The sequence below is a fragment of the Pimephales promelas genome, chromosome 10 (assembly GCF_988280905.1).
Source record: "Pimephales promelas chromosome 10, fPimPro1.hap1.1, whole genome shotgun sequence".
NCBI classification, from domain to species: Eukaryota; Metazoa; Chordata; class Actinopteri; order Cypriniformes; family Leuciscidae; genus Pimephales; species Pimephales promelas.
The window spans coordinates 29,073,020-29,093,415 of record NC_142778.1 but is presented as its reverse complement, the minus strand read 5'-3'; the positions used below and the strand labels follow the sequence as shown (position 1 = coordinate 29,093,415).

The 20,396-nt window shown below is 38.0% G+C and overlaps 1 protein-coding gene across 3 annotated transcripts in view; it reads right to left on the bottom strand.

Moving 5' to 3' along the window:
• Positions 1-323: 323 nt before the first annotated feature.
• Positions 324-20,396, bottom strand: part of st3gal2 (ST3 beta-galactoside alpha-2,3-sialyltransferase 2) — a 31,784-nt gene continuing 11,711 nt past the window's right edge. For 2 of the 3 annotated variants that reach the window (XM_039692068.2, XM_039692067.2), the window contains exons 3-8: positions 16,974-18,869; positions 15,614-15,807; positions 10,116-10,295; positions 8,806-8,851; positions 8,527-8,646; positions 324-7,128 (exon numbers count right to left, since the gene is read on the bottom strand). In XM_039692068.2, the coding sequence (XP_039548002.1) occupies positions 6,955-7,128; positions 8,527-8,646; positions 8,806-8,851; positions 10,116-10,295; positions 15,614-15,807; positions 16,974-17,447 (1,188 nt within the window). In that variant the 5' untranslated portion in view covers positions 17,448-18,869 and the 3' untranslated portion in view covers positions 324-6,954. The remainder of the gene's footprint in view (positions 7,129-8,526; positions 8,647-8,805; positions 8,852-10,115; positions 10,296-15,613; positions 15,808-16,973; positions 18,870-20,396) is intronic. The other variant, XM_039692072.2, reaches the window with a different exon arrangement.

The window sequence follows — 20,396 nt, the reverse complement described above, 5'->3', positions numbered from 1 at the left end:
GATGTTTGTGCGGTTTTTAATCAATATTAAAAAAGAATAACCAGATGGACCATGATATTGAGGGCATGAAGAAAACATTTAACATTTTAACAGAATAAAATGAAACACCTGCTTTGGACATTTTTACATGTTGTTTTTCCATGTAGGAAGTTTCATAGCACACTGGGACATAGATGAAAAATGATAAATAAATACATATTCTAATAAAAGTGCATAAACTTTGATTTCAATCAAATCAAGAGTTTAAGACTGAGATTGTAATGAAAATGTACTGCATCAAATAATCGTTTGCTTGCAAATAAATGTCCAAGCACACAAAGAAACCATTTTTAAATGTTTATTTCTTACAGTAGCATAAAGATTAAAAACAGTCCATAACTACACAAAGACTGTGGTTGTGAAAGGAAAAAAAAACACTGACCAAAAGACACTCTCAGCACTAATGAGAAGTTAATGAAAGCAAACACAGTGGCACAGTGAGGATATGTACAGTCTTTTGAAGGCTTCCTTCAAATGAAGAACTGGATTCAGCATTATAGTGGAGTGTGTTCTGCTCAAATTGACTATTGATCTAAATACTGTAGCCTCATTTTTAACTTCACCTCAGTTTTGCTGCCATTTTAATTATTCATTCAAATAAAAAGGGGAATCTACCATAAAGCCTTGCAAAAATGTCAAGAAAACTAAATGAACCTGCCTCCCTCACTCAACATCTATCCTGGAGGCACGATCATGTGTTTGATTGTGGAAAACTTAAAGGAGTAGTTCACTTTTCAAAAAACTTTTGCTGATAATTTACTAACCCCCATGTCATCCAAGATGTACATGTCATTCTTTCTTCAGTTGAAAAGAAATTAATGTTTTTGATGAAAATATTACAGCAGATCTTCTCCATTTGATGCACTTTACTACTGGTACCCAAACAGATCAAGGCCCAAGACAGTTTCAGTCAGTGTAAACTGATCTGTTTGGGTGGTTTCCTTTAAAGGGCTTTAAACGATTCCAGACGATGAATAAGGGTCTTATCAAGCAAAACGATCACTCATTTAATAAATAAATAACAAAGTTTACGTTTTATAAGCTCAAATGGTCGTCTTGCTCTGTACTGCGATGCGTGTTCGTGACTCAACTGTTTGAAATCGTACATCAAAATGAACGAATCTTTTTCTGAGTCAATTCGTTCGTTTCGTTCGTTGAATGAACCAAATGACTCGGGAAAAGATTCGTTCATTTTGATGAACGAGTTTGAACAGGACACAGGAGAGTCACGAACGTGCATCGCAGTACACAGCAAGCAAGGCGACCATTTGAGCTTATAAAACTTAAACTTTGTTATTTATTTATTAAACGAGCGATCGTTTTGCTTTATAAGACCCTTATTCGTCGTCTGGAATCGTTTAAAGCCCTTTGAACAGCAGTTTGTAGCCTACTGAGGCCCTGTTTACACGAGAATGCTCGCGGGTGAAAACATAAAAATATTTTATCGGATGTGCCTTTCGTTTACACGGCGACGGCGTTTTTGGGGCTTAAAAACACAAAAAAAGTGAAACCACCCTCAAGAGTGGAAATCTTAAAAACGCTCCACGGCCGCGTTCCCGAAACCGTAAAAACGCAAAGTCTGCTTGCTTGAGCGCGGACTTGGTGTTGTTGGAGTTTGCACTCCTGGCCGCCTGGAGTGCATACTATTGAATTTCACACACTTTGGGTCATATGCACGCGGATTTCCCACCCAAAACGCTCGTCTAAACGCAGAATAAAAAAGTGACAACACAAACGCCACTTTTGCGTTTTCTCTTCAGAATCGTTTCCGTGTAAACATAGCCTGGAAGTGTCTTTTGGACCTTGAACCGTTTGGTTCCCACTGAAGTGCATTATATGGAGAAAAATGCTGGAATGTTTTCATCAAAAACCTTATTTCTTTTCCACTGAAAAAAGAATGACATGGACATCTTGGATGACATCGGGGGTGAGTAAATTTTCAGCAAAAGTTTTTTCAAAAGTGTACAACTATTTTAAGTCTTTACAGGCTGTGTAAGCCTAATATTCATATCATTTTTACCAGCCAGACAACTTTGCATCATTTAATCCTGTAAACAGATGATATGAAGTCCTAAAAAGCTCTCTCAGTGTGACAATAAGGATCCACAAAGACCAATAAGTTAGTGCTTATAACATTGGCAAGAGCATAAAGAGAACAAGCCAATTTCGAATTGTTCTCGTCATGCAATTTGGCCACAGACAGAACATTTCAAATAGAGAGAACGGAGAAGGTGGACTGGACATAATGTAATCTTTCAGAAATTGTTTGAGGTTTGCCTGAATATCATTCGGCAGGCTACGATGTGGCACAAAAACAAGAAGAGAAACATCCCTCATAGCCCACTAGAACCATAGGATTACTGAATACTGTTAAGAGCAATACAAGAACTTCACAAGCCAGCATTTTTCTAAATCACAATTTTCTGAACAACACATAAAAAAATTCAGGATAAGTAATTGGTGTCAAATACGTCTTTGGTGACCAACTGCACGTCTCAATATTCTACCTATGTATTAGGCAGCCATCCTACGTGTCCGTGATATTTGAATTTCACTGTAAAATGCCTTATAATAATCCATCAGAATAGGTCAAATATAATAAAGCCACTGCAGCACTGTACATTTAATGTTCGCCGTTTTATAGTCGCCAAAAGAAGATTACACTTTATTGACAATGTATAAAAGCACTTGTGTGCCACAAGTCTAAATTTTCTAAAGGTTCTGAGGACTTTTCTGACGTGAAAGCGGATGCAGGTAGGTAGCTCTTTAAAAAATGAAGTGGGGAGAAAGTTTTCAGGTGAGAGAGCTTTTCCCAGCCTGATCCCGAAGGCACGGCACTCAGCTTAAAGTACAACAGACAAGAGGATGAGATGGTGGCGCACACGAGAAGCCGCGAATCATGTGTGGGTGGAGCCAGGACAGCTGGTGGTATAGAATCCGTGCCCTATTTTAGAGCCCAGATTTGTGCGTGTGCGAAGGTGTGTCAATAAATGCTCTGTAAGAAGTCTAAAGGAACAATAACGTGTTTATGCGTCTTATAATGAGGTTTACGGTGCTCTGGAGAGAGGATGTGTCCAGAAGCGAGGACAAGGCACCCAAGCATGTAACATATGTGCATTTGCACACTGAAATAGCTGATATGTCTACATTTTGAAAAAGAACTACTGCACCTGAAAGTCAAAACTTGGACTAGGCCTAAACAGAAAGCTACGGACCTCCAAAGGGGGAGGGGGGGCGGGGGGGGGGGTAAAATATATCATATTTCTTTTGCGTTCTCATAATGTTTTACGTTCCCCCGAAACCATGCATTGACTTGCATCTCTCGCGAGACTTTTGCTTTCACTCGCAAAACCTCTGCATCCCTTTGTGTTTGCTCACAAAGACATCAAAAGTTTTGAGCGTGAATACAAAGTTTCCCAGGAGAACGCAAACATTGTGCAAACAAAAGCATTGAAATACTTATCCTCCGAGCTCATCTCCCCCACCCCCCCAAATAAACATTTCCCTTAGGGCCTCCGTAGAAAACACTTGGCCTTCACATGGATCTTTCTCGTTATCCTTTGTCTTAAAAATGTATAAGAAAGAAAAACTGTACAAATAAACAAATCACCTATTTTTATGGTAAATGACTGAACAGCAGCAAAGGAGTGTCATGCTTTCAAGAAATCATTTGTGAATGAGATCCATCAATTTTACGAATCTGTCAGCCAGTTTTATAGGGTTAGTTCACCCAAAAATGAAAATTAAGTCAGTAATTACTCACCCCCATGCTGTACCAACCCCTTAAGACCTTTGTTCGTCTTCGGAATACAAATGAAGATATTTTTGATTACATTTGAGAGGTGGATCACTACCACATAGGCCTAAGGGATTGAAACTTGACGGCCCAGAAAGTCAATGTCAATGAAAAAAATGTTTAAATATTCCATGTGACTACAGTGGCTCAACGATAAGTTTATCAAGTGACGAGAATACGTTTTGTGCGAAAAAACAAACAAAAATAACTACTTTATTTGACTATTCCTTTTCTTCCTTTTGGGCCTCACAGAGTTCAAGAGATTTCCACGACGCATGCGTGAGAACTGAACTTAAGTAGTTCGCAGGAGATCGCAGTTCTCGCGCATGCTTGTGGAAATCTCTTGAATTCTCGTCTCAAGGCATACAAGAAATGAATGCGAGTGAATGCGAATAGAGCGTCAAATACACATCTAGTTAGACGCTTGAACATTCGCTCGAGTTCAAATTTTTCAAATTCAACGCGGAAGACATTAGCGGCAAACGCGTCGCCCAATTCACAACGCCCGGCGAATGATGCGTCTATTCTCGTCTTTGCATTGACTTTGTATGTAATCTACTTGTGCAAATAATTAAATTTGCGTTCAGTGTGAACACACCATTATAGTTGAGCCACTGTAGTCACATGGAATAATTAAACATTTTCTTCAATGACTTTCTGGGCCGTCAAGTTTCGATCCCTTAGGCAGCCTATGTAGCAGTGATCTACCTCTCAAATTTAATAAAAAAATATCTTCATTTGTGTTCCGAAGATGAACGAAGGTCTTACAGGGTTGGTACAGCATGGGGGTGAGTAATTAATGACTTAATTTTCATTTTTGGGTGAACTAACCCTAACTTTAAATTGTATCGCAAATTCATCAGGCTTCATAAATGAAAGCTTATGTTTTATTTCTCTCAATGCTTTTTGCAGTTCCTTTCCATCATTTAACACTATTTCAGTAGGTTAGATTTAAGTGCTGTAGATCAACAACGAAGCGCTACTACCGTTCACAGTGCATCTCGAGAACAATCACCACAGCTTTATTAGCGTTGATTTCTAAATGTACTCCACGTGTTCTGAATATTGCTCATATGTGTTCATACTGGACTGTGTCAGTGGTATCTGGTTTTATAGGATCTGTCCATCCTCCTCAGACCAGAAGAACGATCAGTACTCAGATGTAATTAGCAAAAACAAAAAACGAACCAAAAAGCAAAGTTGTTCTGACTGATGCAAGCACACAGTGATAGCAAACTGTTAGCAGGATCATTTTAAACACAAACAACTAAACATAAAATATCTTATAAGACAGTGTAAAGCTTGGTTTATGCCCGATGACGTGAGGAATAGTGAAGCGACCCGCCATTATGTCCAAGCTTTTAGTTAAAGGGATAGTTCTCCTAAAAAAAAATTAATTCTATGATTTCCTCAGCCTCAAGTCATTCCAAACCTGTCCAACTTTTTCTTCTAAGAAACACAAATGGGGATGTTTTGATAAATGTCTCTGTGGCATTTTTTCTTCTTCAAATCCAATGGTGCAAAACAACTTTGGGCCGCATTGACTTTCATTGACAACAGTTTTTTTATATATATATATTAATAATTAAAGTAGGGCTGGGCGATAAAACGATAACGATAATTATCGCGATATAATTTTCCTCGATAAAACGATATCAAGAGGTCGATAAATGTTCGATAATATTTATGCGTCAAAAAAGCGGAACGAAACTCATTTAAACCGCGCGCGCCACACGGAGCATTTATCCGCTCGGCTCAAAGTCCAAACGGCAGTGCATTGAGCGGAGCGCGAGCTCACGCAGACGCGCCTCTGATCGTTTTGCTCACGAGATCCAGTGAGAAGCACTTGAGTTCAGCGAAGAACACAAATGTCAAGTTTAAACCAGTTTAAAGGCAGATTAAACACCGCTGACAAAAAGGAGAAACACTGCGTGCAACGATACAGTCAGAATCTGAATTGATACTGAATCCATTTAGCCTACCATGGATTTACTGTAAGGTTAGTAATATTAACTGCATCATGAAATGTGGGATATACATATTGAATTGTATAATATTATTAATGTTGACAATGTATTATGACTAATGGAATATAAGTACAGTATTTAATAATGTATTTAGCTATCAGGCTATTGTTTTTCATTCAAAAAATACAGAAAACAAAGTTATGCCATGTTAGTGAGGAGCTAAGTTATAGGCTATACCTGGTTTTATCTGTGGTTATCATGATCTAAATGCATGATACTGAATGACCAATGGTTAATTTGAATGCAACTCAAACAGTCAGAATATTACTTTTTACCAAATAAAAATGTGGTTGTTGCATAAGAAAAAAAAAAGGGAAAAAAAAACGATGTTACTGTTTTTGTTAGTGAACATAAATTTAAAGAGTAGTTTAAAAACACAATTAACACTCTGGTTTATTCAACTTTGTTGCAAAAATCTGCCTTTAAACTTGAAAAAAATAAATATTTGACATATATCGTGATAATTATTGATATCGACTGATATAAAAAAAATTATCGTGATAATTTTTTTTGGCCATATCGCCCAGCCCTAAATTAAAGTATATATATATATATATATATCATACAGGTTTGGAACGATATGAGGGAGAGTGATGACAGAATTTCTTTTTTTGAACTGCCCCTTCAATGAATCACAGAAAACCACTAGAGTACTATGATACACTATGGTGATAGTATGTCTCACTCATCTGTCAGGCCTCGGCGTGAGCACACATCGGAGAGAGTTCTCGTATCGTCACTATTCAACAAAAGTCATAAATATGAGTTTATTCCATTCCCAGCACATATAGCTAACATGCTGTTTAGTGGTGAGATATTAGTGTTCCTTTCCAAGTCAAGTTCCTTGTCCCAGTTGAGGTATGCTTGCAAGGAAACGCACATTTACTAGCATCTCCTCTCAAAACCACCACATTATGGGGGACACTGTCCAGACTCCTGACCCCTCAGGACAGCACAGAATGATAAAAAGATCATGAAACTACTTCTTGATCACGTTTAACAGGCACACTAGTTGTGTCAAGTGGATAATGGGTGGTTTTGTTTATGGTTAGTCCATCAGTTGGTCCATTTCTTTGCACCTGGTGCCCAGATTCACTTTCCAGGAAACACTGAGATTTTGCCAGCCTTGGCCAGCTTGTCGATGATCTGGGCCTCGTAGTCTGCATCATGGACACCTGTTTTACGAAACTCTCCAGAATAGCGGTTCTGCTCCCAATAGTGGTGCCAGTTTCCCCGACTGTCCGCCCCAAAACCAAATACATTCACCTATGGAGTCAAGAGGCAGAAATGAATTTACAGTCACTGAATGCTTGGAAATGTAAATAAAACTTTAAATAGTTTTCAAATAGAAAACTTCGTCAAAGAAAAGTTGTAATAATATTTCACAATATTAGTATATTTTTGTGAGCATTAGAGACTTCTTTCCAAAACATTATTTCAAAAACGTTTGAATCGTAGTGTACACACACAATTAAGACAGTTTCTTAGGGACACTAGTTCAAATGCCCGTTGACACCAATATCTAATCAGCCAATCACATGGCAGCAACTCACAGCATTTAGGCCGTGTGTTCACTAGAGCGTTTTTATCCAGCTGAAAACGCCAGACGCTCTGCTGAAGATGCCGTCCTTTGGGCGCTTGAGAGCGTTTTGGCAGCGCAGCGTTTTTTCCGTTTGAGACGTTTCGTTGCTGTGATACAGAATATCCGCAGCACATTTTACTTGTAACTGATTTCGTAGATAATTTGTTTCATACTAAAAATTTATTTTTCATCCATTTTGTTCGGTTAGCTCTGTTGGTTGATAAGAATGTGGTCGCTAAAAAGATGGGACGTAATGAAAAGCTTGTGGTCATTGTGGTTTCTCCTTTGGTCGCACTCATGGAGGACCAAGTAAAAGAACTAGCAACACTCGTTATTTCACTTATAAAATAAGTAAGTTCTTTTGTTGACAACTAAGAAATGCAAAGTAGTTGCCTTACTGCGTTGCTCTGATTGGTTGTAGGTCAACCGACTATCCAATTGAGTGCAGAGTTGTTGTTTTTTCCTGGCTCGGTTAAGACACGCCTCATATCAAAGCCCAATGAAGCAGTTTCAGACTCATATTCTGGCTAGAATATGAGTATGATGAAGTCACATTTGGTGTAAGCAACATGAAAGGATCCATCCTGCCTTGTATCAACAGTTAAAGCTTGTGCTGGTGGTGTAATGGTGTGGAGAATATTTTCTTGGCAATTGAGCATTGATTAAACACCACACCAACACCAATGGATACTGTAATATCCATTGCAGCTGAATAATGTGACATGTCATAAAGCTCAGATCATCTCAAACTGATTTATTGAACATGACATTGAGATCTGGTGACTGTGGAAAGCCATTTGAGTATAGTGAACTCAATCCAATAGAGCAGCTTTGGGATGTGATGGAACGAGAAATTCACATCATGGATGTGGAGCTGACAAATCTGCAGCAACTGTGTGATGTTCATGTCAATATGGAGCAAAATCTCTGAGGAATATTTCCAGAACCTTGTTGAATCTGTGCCATGATGAATTTAGGCAGTTCTAAAGGCAAAAGGGGGTCCAACCCGATACTAGAAAGTGTACCAAATAAAGTGTGTGTGTGTGTGTGCGTTTGTTTATCATGCCCCCCTAAGGTCTTACCTCATCACATACATGTAGAGCAAAGAACAGGACGAGCATGCCAGTGGAGGGATAGCGCCCATGATGATGTGTCCATCGGTCATGGATGTATTTAAAGAAAGCTGGGTTGAAGATCTGAACCTACAGGACATTATTTGATATATATGCAAATTTATAGCAGCACAGAGAAAACAGATAAAGACTCAATGTGAGATTGACAGTGTTCTATTGTTCAGGGTCTAAAGAGTGTCTTAATTCAGAGAATATAAATCTTTCAGAGACAGGATGGGAATATATTACCTTGTCTTTATCCACACGCAGAAACTGCTTCACTGGAGCGTAAGTACTAAGAGAGAGAGGGCGATTTGGAAAGATTAAGTTATATCTTCCCTCCTTCTGGCATCTCTTCATCTTTTCATAAAAAACTTGAGTTGAACTGCTGCTAACTTTCTATTGATTTTGAGTGAAGTGGAGAATATTGTTGATAAAGTGCGGATGTGTGGCAGTGTGTGTGTGCTTTGAATGATGAATTTATGGGTACAGAGCACTGCAGTGTGTTCATAGACAGAATATAATCAATGTCTCATTGGCCATGCTCCAGCTATATACTATGGCATTCTGCAACTCATTACTCAAAATGCAGGAATTGACAACCAAATTTGAATTAAATCCACATTGCGTCTGTAAACTGAACTGAAATACTAATTTATTTATGAGATTGACTTTTTTTGGTAACATTTTACTTGAAGGAACAAGACTGACATGACACCTTCATAACCATGACATGACATGTCTTGAATATGAAGTAGGGTTTATGCATGTTTATGACAACTGTCATTAAGTGTCTTTCGCTAAATAATGACAATTTGAAAGCAAATATGTCTTTGTTATGACATCTAGACATAAACCATAACATCATAACCTGTCAGTGTCTTTGTCATAATAACTTGACATTACATTAGGTTAAACTCTCATGTGGTTGGCTTTGACATTGGCTGTCATGAGGCCATTATAACTGTGTCATGAATATTTTTCTACAGTGGTACTGATTGAATTTGTGATTAAAATGTTATAATGGCTTCAATGTCAAAACCAACCACCTGACAGTTTAACGTTATGTTAACCCATAAAGCTAGGTGGTTTCTTAAGTTTGATAATTAATCTGCTATGTCATGTTTATGACAGGTTGTGTTGTCTAAGTAATGTCAAGTTGCCATGACAAAGACACTGACAGGTATTGGTTTATGTCAAGGTGGCATAACAAAGACATCTCAAACAACGTCATATTTGCATTAAAAATGTCATAACTAAGCGAATGACACTTAATGACAGTTGTCACAAACATGCATAAAACTTACTTCATATTCATAACATATGTCATGTCCAGATTATGAAGGTGTCATGTTAGTCTTATGCACACCCCTTCAAGTAAAGTGTTACCCTATTTTTATCATAATAAAATTGCAAAATATAAATAAAATGAAAAAGGGGAAAAAAGGAAGAAAATAAATAAAAGAAAGAAATATATTGAATTAAAATTAACTAAAGATAATAAAAAAATAATATCAGCGGCTATCTTGCTTTTTTCGTGTCTGTGTCATTGCGCTTACAAGCGGATCTGGCCGGTGGAGAGAGCACTAGTGATCCACAACAAGTCGAGAGTCTTGAAGGGCACCAGCACAAAGCTCACGTTGGCCGCCAGGTTTTTGGCACTCTCTGGGTACATGAAGTGGTGTGTGGTACGGCTGCCGGCATCCTCCTCGTACCCTACAGTGGGGGCCAGGTTCATCCTGGAACACACAGATCCAACTGAATTAGACCGTGAAAAGTAAATCCTCTCTCACTTTCACTGAAACAAGCATATTACTTTGGCATTTCATTATTTTCCCCATCATAGAGTAAAATTAACAAACAGAAAGCGCATTCAGGTTGACAGCGAGCGGCAAAAAAAGCAGACAGCTGGAAGCCCTCGCCACTCATTTTAATTGCATAGAAAAAAGCAATCAGGACATTATTCAAAATTCTCCTTTTGTGTTCCACAGAAGAAGAAAAACATGACAGGGTATCTGCAGAGTTGTTAAAATCAAATAAATGTAAGACCTTTTAAGACCTGCATAAATAACCATGTATCTCAGCTTATTTTAATTAAACAAGCTGCAGCACACATTCAACTTTAAAATACCCAAGGTATTATTCGATACAGTACATTACTACCGAAATTGGTTCATGTCATCTTAATACAAATGAATTAGAAATCAATCAATATTGGATTTTGCTGATACTATTATGCATTTAAAAAGATTGTTGCAGATACCAGTAAAATGTAGGCTATATACTGAAATTTTAAATGCCAGATCCAGTTTAATGTGTCACTAAAGTACACAAATGATATAACAATATTTGTATTTTGAAATGTCTAGGCTTTAGGGATGCACGGTATACTGGTATTGCAAAAATACCGGTATAAAATACATTTCAAAAGGTACAATATCATTTTGTTAAATTCGTATTTGATGGGCTGCTGTTCCGAAGTTCTCCAGTAGGCGGCAGTGCGCTACCGAAAATGACGCGGGTCACAACACGGTGTATCAAACCAGTCTTTTTTTAGAATAAGCTGAGATACATGGTTATACATTTTATTTTTTCGACTGTGTTATCGATTTAGTATCGATACCGAGGTACCGTGGTTCTGGTATCGTACCGAAGCCAAAATTGTGTTATCGAGCCATCCCTATAGGCTTTTCATTGCAAACATTGTCATAATGTAAACGTTGTTATAAGTCATCAACAGTAGATCATAAGCATGGTATTTTTGGCATAAATGAGTGATATTCATTGATTTAAAACTGCTCTAAAACGGCAAACCTGAAGAACATGCAATAGCCCCACATTTTGACTTGCAGCGTTCACACATTAATTTAATTAAATCATCACCTTTGAAGTTTAATAATCACATCATGCTCATGACATCACAGTTCGTCTCTAAATTTAAGACCTTGTGATAATTAAGACATTGCTATTCCTCTTAGGATTTTTAAGACTTTTATTGCCTTAAATTTGATCAAATTGATTTTAAGACTTGAGAATGAGGATGAATAAATGACACAATTTTCATTTCTGGGCGAGCTATTCGTTTAAGGGAAACAGACTGCAAGAGACTTTATATGTCACAGCTCAAGTCCTCTCAAAAAAATGTGCCGATTAGGGGAAAAGAAAAAAATTGAACCATTTTTCATTCTCTATCTGTATCCTACATGTATTCACTCGAATTCAGAGAACTACCTTACATCACCAGGATTTTGTAACATGTAGAATCTCAAGCTTGTATTCAGGCAGCAGGAATTTAAAAAGCTTTAGATGTAATAGTCCTGGAGATTTTAATGCGAAACAACAAATGTACATGTCCGCCTGTTTCTCTCTTTATCTTCTTAAGACTCAAAGCCAGGCAGATGATTTACCAATCAAATCTCAAGTGCTTTTCTTCTTATATCATCAATCTTTAATAAACACAGGGCTTAAACTGGAAACCACAATACTCATTTGAAATGAAGATGTTATTAATGAAACCACAAGGTTTATTATTCTATAGCTCGGTTGTGGCGTTTAGTAATACAGTTGGTGATTCTTTTTTTCTTTTTCATAGCAATGGTTTTCACACCTGCCCATTTTCACCTGTAAGAATTTACATTATTATACAATGAAATCACAAATAATTATACAGAATTATTCACCAGTATGTAATATAAAACATGTGATACATGGATGCTACAACACTCAAAAAAGTGAACTAGGAAGGTTGTGCACTTAATACATAATATATTTATATTTAGCTTACTTATAATAATTGTTTTTTTGACTTGAAATGTTTTTTTTCTATTAAGGTCTATGTAATTATGTCTCAACTTAACAGTACAAAATCCCTATGTTGTCTAAACACAAACCATTTATTTTAAGTAAAAAATTTCGTACAACCAGAGGGTGGCAGTATAGTGCGAGCCAACAGCCATTTTGCCCGAACTTAATTTGATTGTGTTCAATCTGCTTAAATATATGTACAATTTAAGTTTACTTAATCCGTTTGTGTTGGATTACATGATTGATTTGTTTTGCATTAACTGAAACTTGGCAGTGCTTGTTACTTCCCAGCATGCTTTGCATATGGTTAAGAGAGAATAAATGTTAAAATGAAGTGTTATTTTATCTTCTTTTTTTTTGAGAAATTTAGAAAAGGTGAAGACTTGATAGTGTGTAATTGTGTTTAATGTAAAATTACATTGGTTATTAGAACCATTTAAATTACAGTGGGTTACCATTGTGGGGAAGAGTGGATCATTTTGTTTGGTTGTTGACTGATTTAACTCTTTTCTAATGCTTTGGATGATGGAGCATGTAAAACTTAGCATTTAAAATGCTAATATGTGCTACTGCTAGCAAATAGCTTGCTATAGTCTATCCATTTAAATATGTGTCACTAAAATAAATGAAATATTAATGGATTAATGAATTAAAAAAAAACCTGAATCATGTCAGGAAGCCTTTAAAAAAATCATGTTGAGACTACTTAAATTGGGTCGGTTAAAATGACTTAATTTCATGATGTTGAAGTTACATGAACAAATTATGTTTGTTTAACGTAACCCAGTTATGTGGAACCTGTTTACGAAACAAAATTAACTAAAGCCAACATATATTTTTTTGAGTGATGGATGCTATCTGATTTCAAGCAAAGTACAATTTAATTACCATTTAAAAAAACCTTTCAGACAATTCAAACTATATGAGCCAATAAACAGCAACAAACACATTCGACTAGGGAAGAAAACTCATACCATCTCTTAAACCATCTCTTAAACAGTGTCAAAATGAGAGCAGACAGCAGTTAAACAAATAAAGAGACGAGGAGACAGATGCTGTAGGGCAGAAGAAATAGATGGATTCGGAGGAGGACGGGATTAATTTAAGACTTCACTGAAATAGCACATCAATTTATACCTCCGTCTCTTTCAGCCTCTCTGTCTCTCTGATCTCTACTAAGCATACACTGTTCTGTCTCCCGAAGTGCCATTATTTTAGTCTTTTCTTTAGGCAGCAATATGCACAATCTGCCCTTTTCCATGTTCATTCGACTGAAACCTGAAATTGCAAATGTCAATCCACCATATCTGGCTGTGATCATTGTCCCAGAAAACAGGATTTTTATTGCATACTAAAAGTAAGGCGAACATTCCTGATTCAAAAACTTTGCTATAAGCTATAAAATAGACAAAACTATAAATATATTGATACGGATAAATATATAGATTCGGCTTTCTTTCATCAAACAATGTTCTGTTGGTTCCTCATTTTATTCCTTAGAAAGTTATGTAATTGTTTTGAATGTTATATCATTATTATAAATCTTCTATATAACTAATAATTAATTAGTAGGTTTATGTTTCTTGAAAAATTGTAACTCTGTGGAAATGTGCTTTCAGAATATAACTTTGTTTGTTTATCTTGGGCTGAAATTCAACCAATGTTCTAAATTTGCAAAGGAACGATCTTGATCAACCATTAGAAGATGATGGTGATAAGGAACCACATTTGAAAAAAAACCTTTAATTTTGCTATAGAAGTACACATTTCACTTATAATTATAATTATTGAAACTGAAAAAAAAAAATGAAAAACTAAACTGAAAGATAATAGTATTAAAAAACATTTTTAAAGCAACACCAAGCAACTTTTCCTCTGCGGTCACCCTACAGGTTGGAAGCGGAATTGTCCATTACCACTGTCGTAAATAATTTAGCCTACCACAGCCTACTGTCGCACGCGCATGCTCTCTGTTTACCCAGCAACGGCTATGAGCTAATACTAGGAGCTAATTGACTAATTTTATTTCATGGTAACGATATATTTCACAATACAGTTATTTATATAGTTATTCTCGAAAAAAACGACAAAAATGGCTTTGGATAATAAATAAACCCAAATACTTTTAGAAATTAGTTACTTCACCTTGTTTTATTTTTCTTTTATTTGGTAAATTATTGATTTGTTAAACTATTTTGATAGCTAAATATATTAAACAAAACATAGGTGCAGTTAGACTTTAAATAAAGTGTTGCTAAATATTTTTCAATCTCATGTTATGCTTTACTTCATCAGTCAGTTTATAATATCTGAATATTTTATATTGAACTATTCTATTCATAATAAATTAGTTACTTCCTTTTCATTTTGTAGGATAGTAATAGTTATGTTTAAATGTGTTCCCCGGTACATTTTTGCCATGTCTGCTTATACACGGCGTTTAAGGGGCTTGTTTTGCACTTTTTGTGATATCTGGCAACCCGTCACCCTGAGCTTTAATCAAGAGAAGTTCAGAAGTGAATTGAAGGAGGAGAGCAACAGTATGAAAACCGAAAAGCAGCTACTGTTAGTGTTGACTAAGTAGTTGAAATTATGCACACCTTGTAACTGCGTCATTATTTGACCATGGCCCAGTGAACACACCACACTCCCTCTCAGTGCGTGTGTGTGCACGTGCACGTCTTCTTCAAATCTCAGTGTTGTTTCAGTCTCACGCACGCTGCACACGAGTTAACCACGCCCACTTTTTTACACGTCTCACGGAATTAAAAAAATCTGTTAGGATTGACATTTTCTACCGCGGTAACGATTTATACCGTCATACTGCCCAGCCCTAGAATCAACAATGGCCACAGACAAGGTAGAGTTTAATGCATGATTTTATGAAAGTGTAGTTGCAGTCTACTGTCAAGTAAGCTACGCTACACCTATCGGCAATTGTAATGCTTGCCGTAAACCAAGTCAAATTTGTAGTTTTTCTTAGGTCTCATTTGCACTACAGAAACGAAGTTACGAAGTTATATCAGACAAAGGACCGCAAAGCAGTGGCATAACTGCATTTCACCATGTCACGACTTGATGAACCACTCAAACGATTTTGAAAACATTATTTTAAGGTAAAAATTCTTACTTAGTGTTGCTGTAATATCTTGTTTCAAAAAAACCCAATCATAATCTTGAATACGTATTTAGATTTCATTTCAAAAGACTGTTTTCTTTCCCTAATCCTTTTCAGGGGCATTTCAAGACTCACCTCATGATGGAGTCGTGGTCATCAATCATTGGACCGTAACCTGCCCCGCGGAGGTTTCCTGAATTCCCCACCACGGCACAGCGCAGACAGCGGGCAGGGTCCCACGAACCATATGGGGAACGGCCTGGAATGACCTGGAACAGCCTCTGTAGAACTTGCTGGATGTTGTGGGGTTTGAATTGAGGCTGCAACATCTGTACAGGTCCCAGAGGGAAGACAAGGGAGGGAGGTAGGAAGAAAGAAAGAAACTGACATAAGGTTGGGCAGTTATCTTTTAACTTCAAGCCATCTGCACACCTGCCTGTGCACACATGCATACTAAAATAAACATCCAGGCAGCCAATTAGCCACTGTGCCAATAAAGCCCTGTGCGGTGAGGAATAAAAATTTAAAAACACGTTCAAGACCAGACCTAAAATCGTTTCTTTTGTATTTTACTGACATCCCTTCATTCACTGTTTTCTTTCCTTTCCTTCTCCTCCTCACTGCCCCCAGTTTATCAGGTCTCTATTGTAGCTTATAATTATTAGATGTTCTCTGGGTACACCCATCTACATGATGGAAGCCATTGTGTTTTATATGAGACACGGTCACCAACAGATGTTTTTTAATTGTATTTTTGATCAAATAAATCCATCCTTGGTAAGCAATAAAGACTTTTTTTCAAAAACATTTTACAAAATCTCACAAACCCCCACAATTTTAACCAGTATAGAGTATATATTAATTTAAGATACAGTATATTTGCATCTGTAAATGTAAAGCAGAATCTATATATATACTCACATTTAAACAACATTACAAGCTTGATTTTCCCCACATGTGGAGTTTTTTTTACAGGGCTATTTCTAATTACCAGTAAGCAAACACCTAGAACAGCATTGTGACAGCATGTTTTTGAAGTGCAAAATTCTGTAGTTTCCATAAGCGCAGGCATTTTCCCAACCCTCATCCCCAAATCTTTCTGTTTCTTTTGCTTAATGCAGTCCTCCACCCTCCCTGCTTATAATTTACCCAGCACAAGTATTACAGACTAACATTTTTCAGCTGACACACTTTTTTCAGACATTACTCATGTTCTCTTGGCTTCGTGTCATTTAAACATGATGCATAAGCACAAGTGCAGACCGCTAACATCTCTCATTAAAAAGGAAAAAAGCACAATAAAATAGGTCCCTTAATTAAGGACACTGGAAGTTTTGCAGACTGTTTTGCCATCATTTCATTTTGTTTTTGCCATTTAGTTATTGCACGAGGTCAAAAGCATTTCACGAAATCGAACCACAACAAAGTCTAACCATGTCAAGGGAATGGATTCCTAATATAAAAGCTGCAACTGAGTAACTGTAAGATCACTTACCACCCACCAGTAGTACACGTCTGAAGGCAGCTGGATGTTGTCCCGAATCCACACAGGCGAGATGTCTGGGTCGTAGTTCTCGTCGAACCAGTCGGAAACGCCTGGGTCGCCCACGCACCGAGAGCAGGCACATGTCTTCTGCTGAGCGCTCTCAGCTGGGATCACTCGGTGGGAACCAGCATAGCTGGGAACTAGCTTAACCCTGCGCGACTCTTCCCATCCCGGGGGTTCAAAGTAAGGCAGCCCGGCTCCTCCTCTCAGGGAGAAGGAGAAGAAGAGCGAGGTGAGGAACAGGAGGGCCAGGGATCCCAAGACCACACAGAAGCGCAGGGAGCAACGCATGCCCCCGCGTTCTCCTGCCGCCACAGCTCCAACGGGCGCCCAGGGCCTCAGCTCACCCGTCCTTGGAGTTCGTGCCCATGTGGCCCATCCCCAGCCCAAGCGTCCCTCTCGCTGCGGAGCCACAGACGGCATGCGCCCGCCCCACTGCCATAAACCGGCCCCTGCCACCGTGCCCAACCTGGACTCAGTACTACTTGCCGTACTGAGCGACACAAGCTTTAAATCCAAAAGTGTGTGAATCTCACAAAACTGTTCGCCCGTGAACTACCACTCTGATCCGCCGTCTGTCAGCCTTCTCTTTTAAAGTGTCACCGCTGCCGTGGAGCCTTTTACCGCTCTTTATTTTCAGTCCCTTCCCCCTACACCATGTGATCTCCTCCAGCTCTCTCTTTCACGCTTCTGAACTGCCACGGTTCAAACAAACACCAGTCTTTCGCCTCTAAAAAAAAAAATCAGTCTGCTTGTAGGCGTGTGTGTGATCTGCTCTATTCTCCTTGCAGTGACAGTTGGAAGAATAGCCCTCTCTGCGGTTTTGACATCTCAGTGCCAGACAAGCTAGGCTGTCATCCGTGTCTGTTCCATTACAGTCCTCTATGAGTCCAAGATTGTCGCTGTAATTCGGTTTGACCGCGTCCGTACGCTCTGTCTACCGAGCCACCGTGCTGAACTTCACAGCCAGAGGAGGAAAAGGGTGGAGTTTTCTCACAGACTTGTAATGAAGTTCTTTTGCAGACATCTTCAATAGCTTTATATAATACAACACTCTAAACTCTTTCCATCTCATTCATTTATCTGTAGTCGAGTATCCTGGAAAGTGCAGAGACATGTCACCGCATTTGTCTTGATCCTTGATCTTTATGATATCTTCAATGAAAACTATTCTTTGAGGAACTTCACTTCCTCCCCTTCGCTTCAATTTGCAACTGTCTGGAAAACAGCAGTGGGGTTTGAACATTCCAGTCTAACTGAGCACTTTAGGATATTCTACATCATAGTTTGATAAGTTGAGCACTTGACTTTCCAGGTCAGTGGATGATACAAAGGAACCAAATTAAAAAAATTGAGTAAAAGATGGCAACAAAGACGATTAAAAGAATCTAATGGCTCAAGAACAAAAAAGGGATTTGAGAGCCAATGAGCTGGATTATAGAAAAAGGCAAACAAAAAAAAGCCATCACTCCATCAGATTTTCTTCTCTAATACTGCATTTTTCTAGCAGCTAGAGGAGCATGTGATCAGTCGAGTGCATGCGAAAATGTGTTGCGTCGCAGGACTCGCCTGCCAATTTCACGATGACAGCTCTTAACGGAATTGGTGAGGTGGAAAACTAGGATTACAAAAAGGCAATGTGCCCTGACCTGCTGTTGTTCTGTAATTTCCAAATCTATAATCTCTCGGATGCTGCTGGCCCACCTGTGTGAGCTCGGTTGCTCTTTGCCACCTTGCTGTCGAGAAAACCCGTCAGTTGGCGAGGCTGCAGTGCATCAGAATCATAGTGGAATCCAGCGGCTGTTGTCTTCAGCTGCTCTTCTTGATTTAGGGTGGCGTTCCAAACTACAGGGTAACAAACAGACGGACAAATGCAGAATTATGTAGAGCATATATCAAGGGATACAATTCATAATGTTGTTATTTTAAACTGTGTAGATTTTTTTAGTAGCACAAATTCTAAGACCGATTTTCATATTCAAACTTTCAGAAAACTGCCAAAAAATAGCAAATTTTTGGCAAGTAATATTTAAAAAATATATATATATATTTCCAGCCCGGTCTCCTCCCAACGCGTCATCTAACTGACGCTTTTGACATTTCGTCTAAATCCGACGCACATGGCAGCATTTATATGAGACGCAGATATATATGGGCCAGAAGGCGCCTCCTAGTGGTCTGACCCTAACACTACCCCAGACCTAAACCTACCCATAACCGAAGCGTGTTATATTGCGTCAGTTAGATGACGCCCTAGGATGAGAATGCGTTGATATTTCACACGGTTACATGCCAAAATGTGTTTTGCTCCAAAGACATTTTTCTGCATTTAAAGGGTTTGTTCACCCAAAAATGAAAATTAAGTCATTAATTACTCACCCCCAACCCCGTAAGACCTTCGTTCATACTTTACACAGAACAACTTTACAATGTACACAGAACTACTGTATAAAGCGGTGTTTTGAAAAACATTTAATGCATGATTTTTCAACATACCACAAATGTTTCTACAAATGTACAGGAGGTCCTAAAGTCTGAGACACCGTGAAAGAATTTTAAAAAAACGTAAAACTACTGAAAAAGTGGCAAAATGAATATGAAAATTGTTGACGCTATTTCTAGGTCACCAATCATTTCTGTTTATATGAACTCCTTTTGATTAAAAAACAAAACAAACGTAATTGAATCAAAAGTCAAATTTAACCCTGATAAAATAATTTCCAAATAAAATAGTTTTAATTTAGAAACGAATACAAAATAAAGTGATCTCAGATTTTTGTTGCCAACATGAGAAAAAAAGAAAAGCATTGTAAGCAATACCTGTCATAATGCACCAAAAGTTGCTGCTCAGGTATCCTTATTGTTTCTGCCACCAATTCATATTTAATTTTTTCCAATCCTCGTTTCCCCCCCCCTTGTCTTTTCATTTTAATAATATTCACTGATATCTGTCCCTCACACAAATTTTGTGAAGACACCACAGTTGAAGTGTTTCTATATTTGGGGCTCTCTTGTGACCACTGATTTATGTTGAATATTCTCAGTAGAGCATCTGCTGAGCTAATTTACCAGAGCTGAATATGTGGAGCACAGGCATGGGCATGGACTTCACTGCTCACACAGAATAACACCAACCAATGTGTGCATGTTTTAACATTCATTTAAATGCAAGTTTGTAAGAACAGTTTTGACAATAAAAGCAGAATAATAATATTTACATTACACACATCAGTTTGATGCCAACATTTTAACCGTGGATTTAGAAGAATATATTGAGACAGCATATCAAACAAACAGGTGGCTCGTGCTTCTTTCTCTGTGGCTACAGATTAAATCACGTGCCTGTGATTGCATGCGTGGGTGTCTCCGGCA